The following is a 15,868-nucleotide window of genomic DNA, read 5'->3' on the forward strand; positions in this document are numbered from 1 at the left end:
ATCCATGTGATAGCTCCAAAACATCTCCTATTTCAAAATCACTACTCTTGTAGTACCACATACATCCTTTCCTCACAGAAGTCTTCATATGACTAGTCACAACCAGGTGATCCCTTCATGATCACTCTCTCCAATTGGAGAGAAGTGCAAAACCCCACTCACAATCATATCCTCTGATGAAATGATCAGATTTAAAACTCTCAATCCTCATATGTCCTCCCTCTCATACTGCCTGAGATAGTTCTCTCAAGAATTTATTCATTTTTCTTATTCCCAAATGCTATCTCTTCATTCCAATCTATACTGTCATAATTAAAATATCCCATAATAATCACCCTTCCCTTGTTCACTAACCCAAATTGCTTAAAAATTTCATCATCATCCTCCACATTCCCTGGCCTATAGTAGCATCTAACTAAACTCTTTTTTCGTCAACCTCTACCTCACACTATACTCACTCAAAACCATTGCCACTATTTACATTTTGCATCTCCATTTTGCGTGGACATAATTTGACTTCTATCATCAACAGCAATCCCCTTCCCCTTCTCTTGTTCATTCTATCCTCACAATTTTTGGGCCAATAAACTCCATCAATGAAACTATTAGGTTTATAACTGGTTCTGCTGATGCCAATTGTAAGTTGTGCTTTTCCCACACCTAACCATTCCAAATTGTCTATCACCATTAACCTATCCATTTCTTCAGGCTTAACTACATTTCGTACATCCCAGGCTATCCCATTCCCATACCAACTATCCCCATACAAACATTCACTACTACTTCCAACATTCACTCTCCTTATACTGTCTCCTGTTCAGCCTGCCTTTCCCTGTTCAGCCTGCATTCTCGTTCTATCATTATCACCCGCAGTACTACTATTCTCATTTTCAATTGCAATAATGCAAGATGAGAATGATGGTACAACAATGAATGAAGGTCCAAAATATAGAATGATGGTACAACATGACAAAATTTCGTGATAGAGGGGCATCGTCTGGATAAACAAGGTCCCAGTTGTTTTAGCCAGGGAACCAGGACAAACAGCAAAAAGTCAGCAAATGAAACAAATCCTAAAACACACCTCAACTCAACATCAACAGAGTTCAAGATCAGTACCATCAACATAAGAAGCCTGAATGCCAAAGAAATGGAGCTAGCTGAGGAATTAGATAAGTATCAGATCGACATAATAGGGGTGACAAACAAACAAACAAAAAAAAAAAAAGCAAAAACTGGTGAGATCTTTCTGAGCAATAAATATAAAATGTTGTATTCAGGCAATGGCAGTCAAGGAAAAGGAGTAGCCATAGTATTCAACACTAAGTACGAGTCTGATCTTCTTGAATGGCAGGCAGTCTCAATTAGAGTGATGTGAGCAAGTATTAGAATGGGGGGAACCGGACAATGGGGAAGTGGAGGAATTTTTTTTGAGGCTTTAGAGAAAGCAACAAGTTGGTCATTGTTAGGAACCTAAATAACAGAGTAGGAAACGATTGTCAGACATACAAAAATATTTTGCAAAAATTTAAAGAAATGAGCAAAGCCAATAATAATGGCATATACCTTTTGGATTTCTGCTTAGGATATGGACTGGTTATTATTCACACAATGTTCCAACATAAAAATGTGCACAAATTCACATGGACAGAAGAGGCAAGAAATAAGAAAAGTCTCATTGACTATGTTATTGTTGAGAATGATGTTTTCTCCCTGGTGCAGGACCCCAGAGTATACAGAGGATTTGAAATTGGAAGTGATCACATTTAGTCTTGAGCAGGATAAAATTGAATTTCATATTGAAAAGAAGAACGTATAAGAACATTTTAAAGCAAATAAAAGTTTAGCAGTTCTCAGATGTAGACCGTAGACTAAAATACACAAAGATTATTGAAGAAAAAATGAAAGAGTTTGAGAATAGGAATCAAACCTTGGAGATTCAGTGGCAAACTTTGAAGAAAACATTGATTGATTCTGCCAGAGAGGCATGTGGTGAGGTTGTCTGCAAGGATAAAAAAATCAGAACTCCATGGTGGACACAGGAAGTAAAAGAGGCAGTGAAGGAAAAGAAGAAAGTATATCAAAAGTTCCTGGCAAATAAGTCAGCTTGTGATCTTAGAGAATACAGAGACAAATGTAAGAAAGCTAAACAGTGTGTAAAACTAGCTAAACAAAAGTCATGGGAAGACTGTGGTAAGAACAAAGAAAATAAACATCAAGACGGTGGCAAGATATTCTAGAGGTTATTGAAGCCTCAGAAACGGAGGAAAGAGTGCTGTAAAAGGAATTAGAGATGATAAAGCTGACATAAATACTGGAGAAAAAAGATATCCTTGAAGTATGGAGTAATTACTTCAAAAAATTGCTAAATGAAACAAGCAGTGACAGGGTGGTAAAAAATACTTAACAGGCATGCAGTCAGTAGTACATGATGTTCGACCAGAATTGCTGAAGTATAGAGGTATAAAACCTCCATACTTCAGCAATGCACTATACAGTGCAGCCACTGCATAGTCCATTCTGAACTATACAGTGGCTGCACTGCATAGTTCAGAAGGCCTGGACAGAGGGATGAATTGTGGATGATTGGAGTAGAGCTATCATAGTACCCATATATAAAAAGGGAAATAAAACTGAATGTGAGGTATTTCCCTAATGAGTGTTCCTGGTAAGATTTACGGAAGTATACTTGAGAAACAGTTGAGAAGGATTGTGGAAGGGAAGGTTGGTGAAGAACAAGCTGGATTCAGGCAAAATAGAAGCTGTCAGGACCAGATTTTCATTTTATGATAAATAGTTGAGAAATCATGGAAATATAACAAAGATATGTATTTAAATTTTGTAGAGCTCAAAAAGGCACATGACAAGGTGCCAAGATATTCCGCAACAGTTGTATGGTGTCGATGGGACATTATATCAAGAAATACTTAGTCTATATTTGAGTTGTAAGTCAGCAGTTAGAATTGAAGGAAGTACAGGAAGGTGATTTAATGTTAAATCTGGTGCGAGACAAGGATGTACATTATCCCCTCTGTTATTCATTATCTATATGGATCACATTATGAAGGAAAGTGGTATTAAACCAGATATCAAAATTGGAGATGTTCATCTCAGCTCTTTGCTTTATGCGGATGATGTTATACTTCTAAATAAAAACACTACAAGTCTGCAAGATTCCCTGACTAAATTGAATAACTGTTGTAATATATATATATATATATATATATATATATATATACACACACACACATGGTATGAAGGTCAACAATAACAAGACAAAGACAATGAAAATAAGCAGAAGCACTGAAAATATCAACTGCATTGTGAATGGAGAACCTATAGAACAAGTAAAACATTTCAGCTACTTAGGCATGATTTTTAGTGAAGATGGTATATTAAAAATGGAAATAGACAATAGATTCAACAAAGCTGGTATGGTAGGAAGTCAAATGAATAAATTTATATGGAATAAGAGAGAAATTCGTCAAAATATTTAATTAGCTGTATACAAAACAGTGTTCAAACCAGTTTTTTTAACTTATCGATCTGAGAGTCCTGAGAAAGATTAGGGGCATGAACAGATTGCATCAATGGCAATATCATATTAAAAACAAGGATATTAGGAAAGAACTTGGCATTGTCAGCATCCAGGAATGCCTTAGCAGAGCTAATCACAGGTGGTATGTTCACTTAAACAGAATGGGTGAGGAAAGATTAGGAAAACAAGTGTTCTCTGCCAAGTTGGCAGGAAAAAGACACAAAGGATGACCAAGATATAGGTGGATTGATATGGTAAAGAGTGCCTTAGAAGGTAGAAATATAAGATCCGACAGGTAGCAGACTTATTTGGAGGAAAATTGTAGATAGGAAGTTAGTAATGATGTAAATTTTTCATGTAGTACTATCATATCCTGTACACCATCTTGAGGGTACATGGCAGGAATTTGATGATGAGATTAAAGATTTGATTGGGAGCAAAATATGACCTCAGTATGTATATTGCATAAAATGGGTTAATGTGTATGGTTTTTTTTAATGTAAATTTAACCATTCAAAAGTTAAATCTATCTTACATTTAGTACCATAGGTGAGTGACATCTAGATAGACTGTAACCTTTCACAACCGTTTGAAGCCTGACAAATAAGATTAATTTAGAAGAAAACTGTTGAGAGGAAGCTAGTAATAAATAATAATGCAAATTTAATCACAGTACTTTCACAATTCTGCACATACCACTTCAGAACTGATAAGAATTTGATGATAGTTTGCACAGCCTTTTCTTTATGAAAAGAAATGTACAAATAAGTCATTAGTTATATGCAGACACCACAAAACTGTTACATGAGGTCAATATTTCAACTGAAAATATAATCTGTTTTCTATAAATCAAATTATAACATTCTGGAATGAGATGTGGCCACTTGTTATCTATTTCAATTTCATACAGCACCAATAAGGAACTATAATATACAGTCTACCAACTAAGCACAGAATTCATTTTTAAAAATGTGAAAAAATAAGATCTTGCCTGAATCCTACTTTTTTTAAAAAAAAATATCATCCTTGAAAAAAGTTTTTTTTTTCTATGTAGTGAGTAAGAGGAAGAATGATTATGGAAGGAAAACTTAATCAATGAAAATGGTAAGTAGGTGACAGAAGCAGTAGAAATAGCTGAGTAACTAAGTGATCACTTTGTAAGGGTGCATCATCTAAATGGGACTTGCTACAATATACAAGAGAATTGGTAGTGCTTCTGATGAAGTTGTTTAATCTAAGTCTCAGCTCTGGGTACATTCTAAGGGAGTAGAAAAGGGGAAAGATAGTTCCATTACATAAAACTGGCTCCAAGACAGAAGTAGCACATTACAAGACCAATTAATATCTCCAGAACAGTAGTTAAGGTATTGGAAAAGTTGGTTAAAAATAAAATCCAGGAATGGGTGGAAAGGAATAAGATACTCTGTGATGGGTAGTATGGTTTTGTAAAAGGTTTGTCCTGCCTTAGTAATTTACTCATATTTTATAATATGAGTGATAGCAGAATTAAATAAAAGGCTATACAACGATACTACTGGATTTCTCAAAAGATATTTGATAGAATACTGAGTCTTAGATTTGATCATCTCATTAGAGGATGTCATTAGAAATAACGTGTCAAATCTTCCTCCAGTTGGTAAGTAACCATGAAGTGATTACCTATGTGGTTGCCAGCCATGTGAGGAAAGGGTATATGTGGAACTGCAAAGCTGGTGATTACGAGAAGCTCAGCAGACAGCTTGCGGCTAGCATGGAATGCAGACCTGGGTGGAAAGGAGATCAATGCTGCTTGGATGCTATTTAAGAACTATCTAGCAGAAGCGTGTCTAAATGTATTCCAAGGGGTCAGAAGGTTATAAGCATGTAATACAGAGAGAGAAGGTATTATAAAGACAACATAAGATAAGTGATGATAATCAATTTCATGAGGAGTACAAAGAACAGGCAAGGAGCGTGACTCGGTTGGTAAGAGTAGCAAAAGAGCAGTATGAGCAGCAGTTAGCTAATAAAGTAAAAAAAAAATCCTATGGAGTTCATTCAATATGTAGCTAGCAAAATAAGAATTATAGTATAGTTCGCCCACTGATTAGAGATCCTTCGACACTTCTGCGCATGTCAGAAAAAGGAGACTCCATTCCGATAATAGGGTAATCAATCTGTCTTCTGCGATGAGTTTGTTTATTATTACAGGTCGGAAAATTTAGCTTTTCTTTTATGAACATTGTAGTTTTTAAAGTGTAACTATTTTGCTTGTGTAACAGTTGGAAAAATGTACGTAGAGTATTAACAAAATTAAAAAGGTATAGCATAAAACAAAAATGTAACTAAGTTTATTTTTAAGAACGTTTTCTATAAAATAAAAATAATTATACAGAAAAACAGAATTTTTTTCAAATGAACTTAGATATTCTAAACTTACAGTTGAGAGAACTGAGACACTTTAACGTCCTAAACCGATTAATTATTTATGACTTGTTGCGACTCTTTTAACAAACCTATGCAAAAGAAAATACCATTATTAAATCCTTTTAATCTTCAGAGTCATCTGAATCGGTGTCCGAATCACCATCACTTTCACTTAAACTGATCACCAAAGGTTCGCATAATTCTTCGATAATTCCGTCTCTGTCCCAATACATATTTTCCAATGAGGTGACATGAAAGCAATATTTTCCCCAGTTTTGAACTGTAATACTTTCAATCGCCTGTTCTGAAAGCTTAAAAAGTTTCGACATGTCAATATCTCCAGTTACGTTGCGATGGAGAATGAAACTTTTCACTTCTGCCCAAACATACTCAATAGCATTAATATCGCAATGATATGGTGGTAGCCTCAAAGCTAGAAATCCATGCTCTTTGAGCATCGTGTCGAATTTAAATAGTTTAGTTGTGGGCGAGTTTCTTTTGACCAAATTAAGCAATTCAATTTTTCGCATATCTGGGGAATGAGAAATGTTATTTTCAGAGAGCCAATTCATAAGAACTTGCTTCTTATTAGACCAATTTGGAAATTTGTTTAATCGAATAGAGTGATATGAAGCGTTATCAATTATAACAACAGCATTTTTAGGAAGGTTTGGAATCAGTTTTTCTGCTGCCCACTTTTCGAAGATCGTAGAATTCATTTGCCCATGGTATCTCCAGTAGCTGAATTGGCTTCGTATAGTAAGTTTGAATTCGGTAAAAAATCCATTTCTCCACCCACATACAAAATTATTATGCGCCACGAGGCATTTCTGGTTTGTAGCACTCCACATTCTTCTTTAGACTGCCAACATTTTCCATAAGTTAAATTACTATCAATTCAAGTTTCATCTAGATACACAATCGGTTTTTTCTCCTCCCTGAAACGTCTTATTGCTCTGAAACACTACGTTCTAGATAAAACAATGTCATTTCGCTTCATGATAAGTTTCTTTTTATTCTGGGAATTTTTAAAACAAAAACTGATTTCATGAAGTATTTTCTTTAAAGTTTCTCTTTTCCAAGGAAAATGAATTTTTTCTTTGAGCACAGGAATCAATTTCGGAACAGTTGGCACTCTTTTCTTGACCACGTAAAATTCGTGAATAGTTCTTATAACGTCTCCATCAAAATCATTCAAAGCTACAGTTTCGATGGTTTTCTTTACTCTGGTGCTTTTTTTTAGAAGATTTAAATTTTGGCTTACCTTCACCTTTTGATTCCCTACGAATTCTTTTAACAGTCGACCCCAATATGCCCGCAATTGCACTTGTACATTTTATGACTTGAGAAAGGGGAACAAGGAGACGATTCTTTTTCGCAGAATGTCAGCACATTATTCAATATTCTTTTGCAAGAGCTACTGAAACGTTTAACAACAGAACTTGTTGACTATACTGGATCCATCATACAAATTAATAATAAAAAAATAATGCAAAAAAGCGATAACAAAAATCAAACTAGTACTAGTACAGCGACAGACAAGAAAGCACGTGATGTCGCATGTTGGCGACCAATTCGTATATCCTTCATTTCTTTTTCCCCTTCAGCATGAATCGACTATTTCTGGCAAAATGCCAAGGAGAGATCTACAAATGGCAGGCGAACTATAGGATGATGTTGATTGGAGAAAATGGTATAAGAACAACTGCTATAGAGGATATAGTTGAGATATTTAATGAGCAGTTCATAAAGCTCTTTCATCCTTGTGAATGTGACATCATGGAGAGCTTGATAACAGTGGATGATGAGGAGGAGAGAATGACTGAGTGAGGAAGAAATATATGGGGAATTGAGCAAACTTGATGTTAATAAGGCTATGGGATTTGATGACATATCACCTCATATTTTGAAGGGATGTGTCAGAAAGTTGACATCTGCCTTGGCATATTTGTTTATATGAGTCTTACATTGGGTCAAGTTCCAAAAGAGTGGAAAGAAGAGAAGATTGCACTGCTTCATAAGGTAGATGACAGAACTCAAGCATCAAATTGTAGGCCAATTTTTATGTCAAGTGTTGTTAAAGTGTTGGAGAGACTAGCGAGAACCAGGATCCAGAATTGGATTGACAACAACAACATTATCTTTGATGGACAGCATGAATTTTCTAAAGTGAGGTCATGTGTTAGTAATCTACTTACTTATTACAATAAGATGGTAACTGCATTGGACGAGAGAGAGATGGATATGCAGTAGAATACTTAAATTTTGCAAAGGCTTTCAATAGATTACATTATAATAAGTTGACAGTCAAAAAGGAGAGCAGATGGCATTGGATTGGAGATCAGCTATTTGATAGGTATCAGCAAGTTGTGCATAAGGGAGCAATATCCCAGAATAGGAAAGTCACCAGTAGTTTGCCTCAGGATCTTTTTTAGGGCCATTGCTGTTTAAAGTGTATGTTAATGATACTGGAGAAGATTTGAATGGGGATATTCAGCTGTTTACAGATGATGCAAAGTTAGGAAGAACTATGAGGAGCAGAACAGATGTTGTGGCCTTATAAGATATGAATAGACCAAGTGAATGGGAGTGGGGATGCCAGTTCACTGTTGCAATTTTTTTTTTTTTAATCTTGGATGAGAGGTTAGTTGGTCAACTTATAGTAAATTAGTACCATGTATGGGAAGAAAACTGGGAAAAAGGAATTTGCTTATTTACATTGGAAAATAAATAAATAAGCTTATTCATTGTATTCCTTGGGAAACACATGGGAGGGAAGGCTGTTCCACAATACAGCAGTAGGAATGAAGGAAAAGAAATTTGTACTATGAGTATAGAGTCTGACCGTGAAGGGATGTTGAGTGGTAGATGCACGTGTATAGAGAGGGGGAATTATTGAAGATAGTTCCGATGAACATTTACCATGGAAATACAGAAGATTTATGCAATAGATACTATGAGCCTGTGCAACAGTGGTTAGCTGGAAATGTAAGATTTTTAAAATTTGAGAAACAAATATGGGATGAAGAATTTACTCTTGATGAAGATGTATTGTTGGAGGTGAAGGAAATCAGAGATCTTGGAATGATGGTGGATAGGGATCTAAAATTTAGAGGACACATTGCTAAAATTGTGGGGGGGGGGCAGCACAATGAATTCTGGCAATGATGCAGAGGACGCTGATTTGTAGAAGTAAGGAGATTCTGGTTCCACTCTATAAGGCTTTGATTATGCCACATATGGACTTCTGTGCACAAATTTAGTTTTCAAAATGATGAAGAGATACGGAAAGGGTCCACAGGCAATAGACAAAGTTAATTTCCTGTCTCTGAAATATTAAGTATGAAGAAAGATTGAAAAGATGCAAATTGCAGAGTCTAGTGGACAGGAGGAAGAGAGAGAGAGAGAGAGATGATTATGACAGAGACATATACATTGGTAAAAGGTTGTTATAAGATAAATGTTGAAGAGGTTTTTCATAAAATGATGTTAGATGGGTGGGGAAACAAGGGATCATCTCTAGAAGCTGTATAAGGAGGGTGTGAGCAAGGGAGTGAAAAGCACGTTTTTCGCGTGGAGAATTGTGAATGACTGGAATGCATTGCCGAGAGAGTAGTATCTACAGAGAATTTGAACGTATTTAACGCATGGTATGATGAGCTGCGTGTACGACAAAGGGCCCTCCCAATTATGATTATGATAGAGACATGGAGTAGGGTCATGATCCCAAGATCACACTCCATGGGGATCATGATGATAATAATACTGCATGGAAAACTATCACATAAGTTGAAGCATATGAGAATATATATAAAGCTGATGGAACAGATTAGTGTGGGGGGGGGGCATGGCTGACTGACAGACACAGAGAATAGTATATGATGGAGCAGAATCTGGAATGAAGGTGATTAGTGGAGGCCTCGAGGCACTGATTTCAATGGTGATTTCACCGATCTCAATGATGGCATTGTGGGCAAAGATAATGGTTGTCAATTCAATGTTACAAAATGTAAGGTAAGAGCACTTTGGTTTAAAAAGATTATTTATTGGGTATTAGATTTCCTGCAATCTGGTACCATCAATGGTAATGGATTGCAGAAATTTATTAGACTGAGGATTTCAAGGTAATGGTGGACAGAGATGAAGTTCAGAAGACATATTGCAAAAGTTGGTAAAATGTCAACAGATTAACTGGATGTCAAAAAACAAACAAACAAGTAAAGACAGAGAAGTGATGTCTTTTTCCAATTATTCTATTTAAATGAATCCCTCACGGAGTACCAAGGAGTTACATGGGAAGATACTACCCAAATAAATGTATTTCTTTCCATTAATTTCGTATATCTTCTGGTAAGGTTAACTATTTAACAGGAGGAAAATCCCTATATCTCTATACAAGACCGGTTAACTTACCTGCAACACATTAACCAAGTATTTTCCAATTCAAGTCTCTGCTGGCCTGGTTGGCCAGTGTATAGTGTATCCACTCTCCAACCAACAAGCTGCAGGTTCAAATACCACATGGATGTTTTGTGTTTGACTTTGGTAGGAGATGAATTTCATCATCCAGTATGGAGACCACTGTCCCACTTACTGGAGGCCTGAAGTGCTTTAAAAAGCTCCATGTATGGTCTCTGTCAAAAGTTGTTCCACTTGGTTGCAATGTATATTATACATGACAAGAAATTATATTGTTTTATTGCCATACCCAAGTGCAAGATACTTCAAGCACAAGCATGAAGCATCTTGATGATTAGTCTACTTATATATAAAAGCTGTTACCTCCATATCAATTGCTCTAATATTCCATAATGCAAAATCGTTACAGGAAGGTTCACTGCCCAGACCAGTTTTGACTTATTCATTTTGTACGGGGTTCCCCCTTTCTTCCCCATCCTACGGGACGGGTTGAGCCCTCCTAATGAGGGATTAAGTATGTATTTTATGACTGTAGATCCATTTGTGTTCATGGGGCCAGTGTGACTGTTCTGAGGGATGAAAAACCATCTATGAGACTGGTTAACTCATCTTTAGTCGAAAGAAACCAATAAAGGTTCCTCACGTCATGGACGGGAATCAAACCCAGGTGTTTCAGGGCGAAAGGGACTGAGCTACAGAGGCTCTTGACTGTTATTGAAGTCTTATCAGTGGAAGCCAGACCCAAGAAGATACTAGGGTTAAATCAACTGGGAAGTCATATTATGAGTTGAAAAAGGTATATCACTATATTATTAAATATTCAGTATGAGAGGTAGTTGTGGAAAGTCTTTACGATTAAAACAAGAAAATAATTTCTTGTCAAGTATAATGAACGTTTGGTCACTGGAGCAAAGGATTTACAGGTTACGTAAATAAATAAAGTACAAAAATAAATAACTAAATAAAATTAATAAATATATTAAAAAAATTTCTTATCTCACTCATGGTAGTTATGTACTGTAAGTTTATAACCTTTCGTGAGTGGTGGTCACAAAAAAAAACTGAGGGGAGCATGTTGTAAAGTTTAGTATCTGTTAGTAAAGGTTTGATCCTTTACTAACAGATAAGAATGTGGAATGCTATCTGTAAATAAATGTCCTTTTATCCCATTACAATGATCATTCAATGCAAAAGTATAAATCACACATGTATTTAGACCTAAGTGCTGTTTTACACTTGTAAAACAGCACTAAGTGTAATAAAATTTAATGCAATTTTTTTTTTTATGTTGTTCCCACACGCAAAAGGTTATTTGCAAACCTATAGTACATTTTGTACTGTGAGTGGGCTAAAGGATATTTTTTTCCTACTTTTATCTATTTTTTTGCACTTTTTTTTTTTTTTTTACATAATCTAGAAACACTGCTCTAGAGAGTAAACATGGAACTTTTTCAAGCCACTTCAGACCTCCAATAAGCAAGGTGGTTGTCTCATATTGGGAAATGAAATTCCTCTCCCACCTGAAATGGAATGAATAAAGCACAAAGAGAAACAGCAGGTTTAATTATTCCAATATTTTGCCTGTCACAGAGACATCTTCAGGAATACAATATTAAAATTGTAATAACAAGGACAAAAACACATAGAAGAATACATAAAAATAAGTGGAAGAAATTAAACGATTTAAAGCTTAAGTCCTATGAGTGGGCATCCTCTATGGTGTCAACTCTCATTAACAGAGCCTTCAACCTGTTATGTCATTTTTTTCTATATATATATTTTTTTGTTGTTATCCCTTTTATAAAATTTTCCTTTCAATAAGACCTAACCCCTCCAATTTCAACAAACTTTGACTCTCAACTCACTTCTTGTGCACTCACTCTTATAGGGAAAGCTAATCTGTGTCACAGGTCAATTTCTAAAACTTTATCACGGTTTTACTCTAACTACCAAAAGTTATTCCTCAATTAAGAATGAATCCTTTGAAATTTCTATCTGGGGCAGCCTCCTTTTCAGATATCGACGAATTTATTTTTTAAAGCTGCGCCAGCCAATATCCTAGGATAGAAGGGACTCTTATTCAGAGAGACCTTCTCAGAACTTTATGGTCATACTCATTAAACAAACACTCAACTATGGCTATGTAAAACTCAGCTTGCAGTCGTGACCTCTAATCTATCACATTATACTTCTATTCCCTCCTGCTTAGGTTCGAGTTTATGAGTGGTAGTTTGATTTCATATTCAGGCAAGGTTCAGGTATAAGAAACAAAACATGTTTATTGGGACCTTAAAACATTTACAAATATAAATATCACACACTCAATTAATTCAATATCATACTAAATCAAACTAAGAGATACAAGTAAACCCTATGGCATATGAGTAATAACACTTTCCCTTAAGTTAGACAAAAATACACATAATATAAATACTATGAACTTCTAATCAATTCTGTCTACAATGTTAGTCTCACACATTAAAATTTTGTCACATTCATCTATAAACATTTCCAAACAACTTGTCTAATGGAAATCTGCCTATATAAGATCAAGATGATCACTTAAAGTTCTCTAATAATATGTCCATATTAGACCAATACATAACGATTTTCTTTCCTCTAACATAATTGTTAAGTAGATATCAAAGTTCTGTACTTTACCATTTCTTGGCCGGAACACCTGGCCCATTAGATCTGTTCACCTTTGTTGAACTCAGTTCGGTACTTCCATCAGATCATGTCCACATGGAGGGTCATGGTAGTTGTCTGATTAGGCTTTACTCTGCACCCGACATCGGGTCTCCATCCATCTGGATCTGCTGCCGATCATTCTCGTCTGTTCTGCCAGTTGCAAGAAAACGCTCCGCTGCTTCCTTTCGATGGGACACTTAGCGAAAGCGTGAAACTATAGATGCTGACATCTCACGTTTGGCACCATTCGGAATCTATCAAGCATCCAAAGGAAAGGCTCACTGTCCGACATCGTTCATACCACCTTGAATCGATCAGGAACAAGCAGATTCAAAGGAGACGAAAAAAAAGCCTCGAGAAACGGTGTGAATCCCCTCTCTTCCTTGTGCCCTCTTTTCTGCTGTCCTTTTTCACACGCCACTTATCCTCAGTGTCCCTTAACTGATCCATTATGCTCCTTCTCTTCGAGCGCTCTTTTCTAGGAAAGCGAGCTAGAGTCACCGTCCGCATAAGCCTTTGCTTTAAGCCTTATGCTCAAGCAGGATGGCTCGCATGTGACCTTTGGACTATTGTTTACAACTTTACTTAGCCATTCACTGTATACAGAATGTCTTAATATAACTATAATCAACACACAAAATCCTCTACATGATTTTTGGATAGACAACATTGAATCTTAAATATCTACATAAAGAGGTACATTTATTCTTACATACAGTAAATAATTTCTTTAATTTCTGCTGGAGTACAAGTTTCTCCTTCAGCTGTTATATTAAACTTGTTAAATCCTGAATGAATAGTTTCTTTATAAAAGTTCTTCATTCAGAATCTAACAAGCTCCTATGTTTTGCCATGCTTCCCTTACAGCTGAACTTGCCTTTATATATAAACCTTCCTGTAAAATGGTTACAATGCCAAAAAGATCTACAACTTTTCTGCCACTCCCATCCTTTTACAAGACTACAGTAATGCCATTACTATTCCCTATATCCTGGGCACTTTGGAAAAAACAGTCAGAACTTTAAAAGAAATATAATCTCCAAACTACTTTCAAATCTCATCTGAAGATGACTTCCCTTCTCTGTCTCCTAAGGATCCACTTCCTCTCTGTTCCAGTTTCCAGAAAGAAAAAGCATGTCACCACCATATGAAAGCAGGCGACTCACTTTCAGCTGAAAATCTTCACATCCTAGATGAACCTTGGGAGAGGGAAAAAAAAAAAAAAAAAAAAAAAAAATTATAAGTTGTACTGCTGCTTTTGGGGGGAGGGAGGGGGAAGGCCTAGTTGCTTCACTAGACACTTAGGTTATAGAAATGAGTTTCTCTAAAACACAAATCACCTATGTTCTGGAAGGCAGAAATTGAGTGGCTATGCACTGCATGATTATCATATCATAAACAAAACAAGGTAAGTTCATTCACTGCAGATTTTCCACAAGTAACTTTCCCCATCAATACATACAAACATGTTAGCTGTAGTTTGTTTGCATGTTCTGAGTGTGTTCACCATCGTAGCATGAGAAATTTATATTTTTTATGGGAGTAATGTAACTGGAATTGTTCATGTCTCCCTAACAAGTTCTCATGGATCCCTTCAGAAATTTGGACATACTCTTGTAGTGTTCTTGGAAATCCCTCAGCAATTTCATCTAACCAAACTTTTGCAACCTAAAACTGTGGTGCTTTCAGCTATGATAGTTACTCCAGAGCAGTTTGTATATGTTACACATAAATACAGATATTCCCAACTCAGCATTCATAAACCTATGACCTACTGTACAATATAACTTAGTTATAATGGTCAGATTTATTTTCCATGAGGAATATTATACTGAAGTTAAAACTGTACTAAAATTAACAGATGACAACAATCCAAGCAGAAGTGGACTACTTTAAGCTTTAATACTGCAAATGATCTTGCAGTATTAAAGCTGAAATATTAAATTAATTTAATTTTTAATTACAATTATTGTCCTCTTTCTACATACCTAAAATTAAAACTTTCAGATATGAGAGGAGGGGTGGGTACATAATTCATATGTTAAGTGCTCCTGTAAATTAACTGTATATTAATACCTGAACCAACCAATTTGTTTGCCATATCTGTGAATATCTCTCTGAATTCCTGGAAAGAGCGAAATTTTGATGCAATGTCTTCAGCCAACTGACCATGAGGCATACGATCATCTCCTTGTGGATTAGGTGACATCACAGCCCAATAGAGACCATGATTCACAAATCTGAAATATAAATAATGCACTGTTAGCAATAAAAAAAAGCATCTTAAATTTTATTAATCAGACTCACTCTTGAGATAGAATATAAACAATGCATAACTTTGCCAACAAATGTTTGCAAATCTTCTCCATAACAAGTTGCTTTTGTATTGCAGTGTCCATTTCAAGAGTGAAATCAATAGAAATAACGATTAGAGGTAGAAAAATAATAAAAAAAAAAAAAAAAAACTTATTCTTTTTATGTATTAGGCCTAGTGGCCTGTTACAGTTACATATTAGGCTTCATTGCCTATTATAATTTGAAAAATGGAAATCCCACTGAATAGGTCGGTCAATCCTATTCCAAGAATGTCCTATGCCTGTAGATGTGTGTGTTCACGGGGCTGGTTTGCCTGTTCTGTGGGACAAAAAACCCGAGTGAAAAAACCCACTACATCCATATGAGACCAGCTAACTCACCTTTCATCGAAAGAGACCAGATAAAGGTTCCTCAAATCTTAGAAGGGAATCAAATTAAGGTGTTTCCAACCAAAGGGCTTCGTCTATACCGATGCTACGAAGGCTCCAGTAAAAGCTT

General features: G+C 35.8%; 1 protein-coding gene across 1 annotated transcript in view; it reads right to left on the minus strand.

The window, feature by feature from the left end:
* Window positions 1–15,868, minus strand: part of LOC150109484 (uncharacterized) — a 52,093-nt gene that overhangs the window by 2,371 nt on the left and 33,854 nt on the right. The window contains exon 3 of the mRNA XM_090408551.1: window positions 15,131–15,294. Within this exon, the coding sequence (XP_090264677.1) occupies window positions 15,131–15,294 (164 nt within the window). The remainder of the gene's footprint in view (window positions 1–15,130; window positions 15,295–15,868) is intronic.

This window comes from Typopeltis vanoorti, chromosome 2, assembly GCF_054136105.1.
Source record: "Typopeltis vanoorti isolate ZY-2024b chromosome 2, IOZ_Tvanoo_1.0, whole genome shotgun sequence".
Taxonomy (NCBI): Eukaryota; Metazoa; Arthropoda; class Arachnida; order Uropygi; family Thelyphonidae; genus Typopeltis; species Typopeltis vanoorti.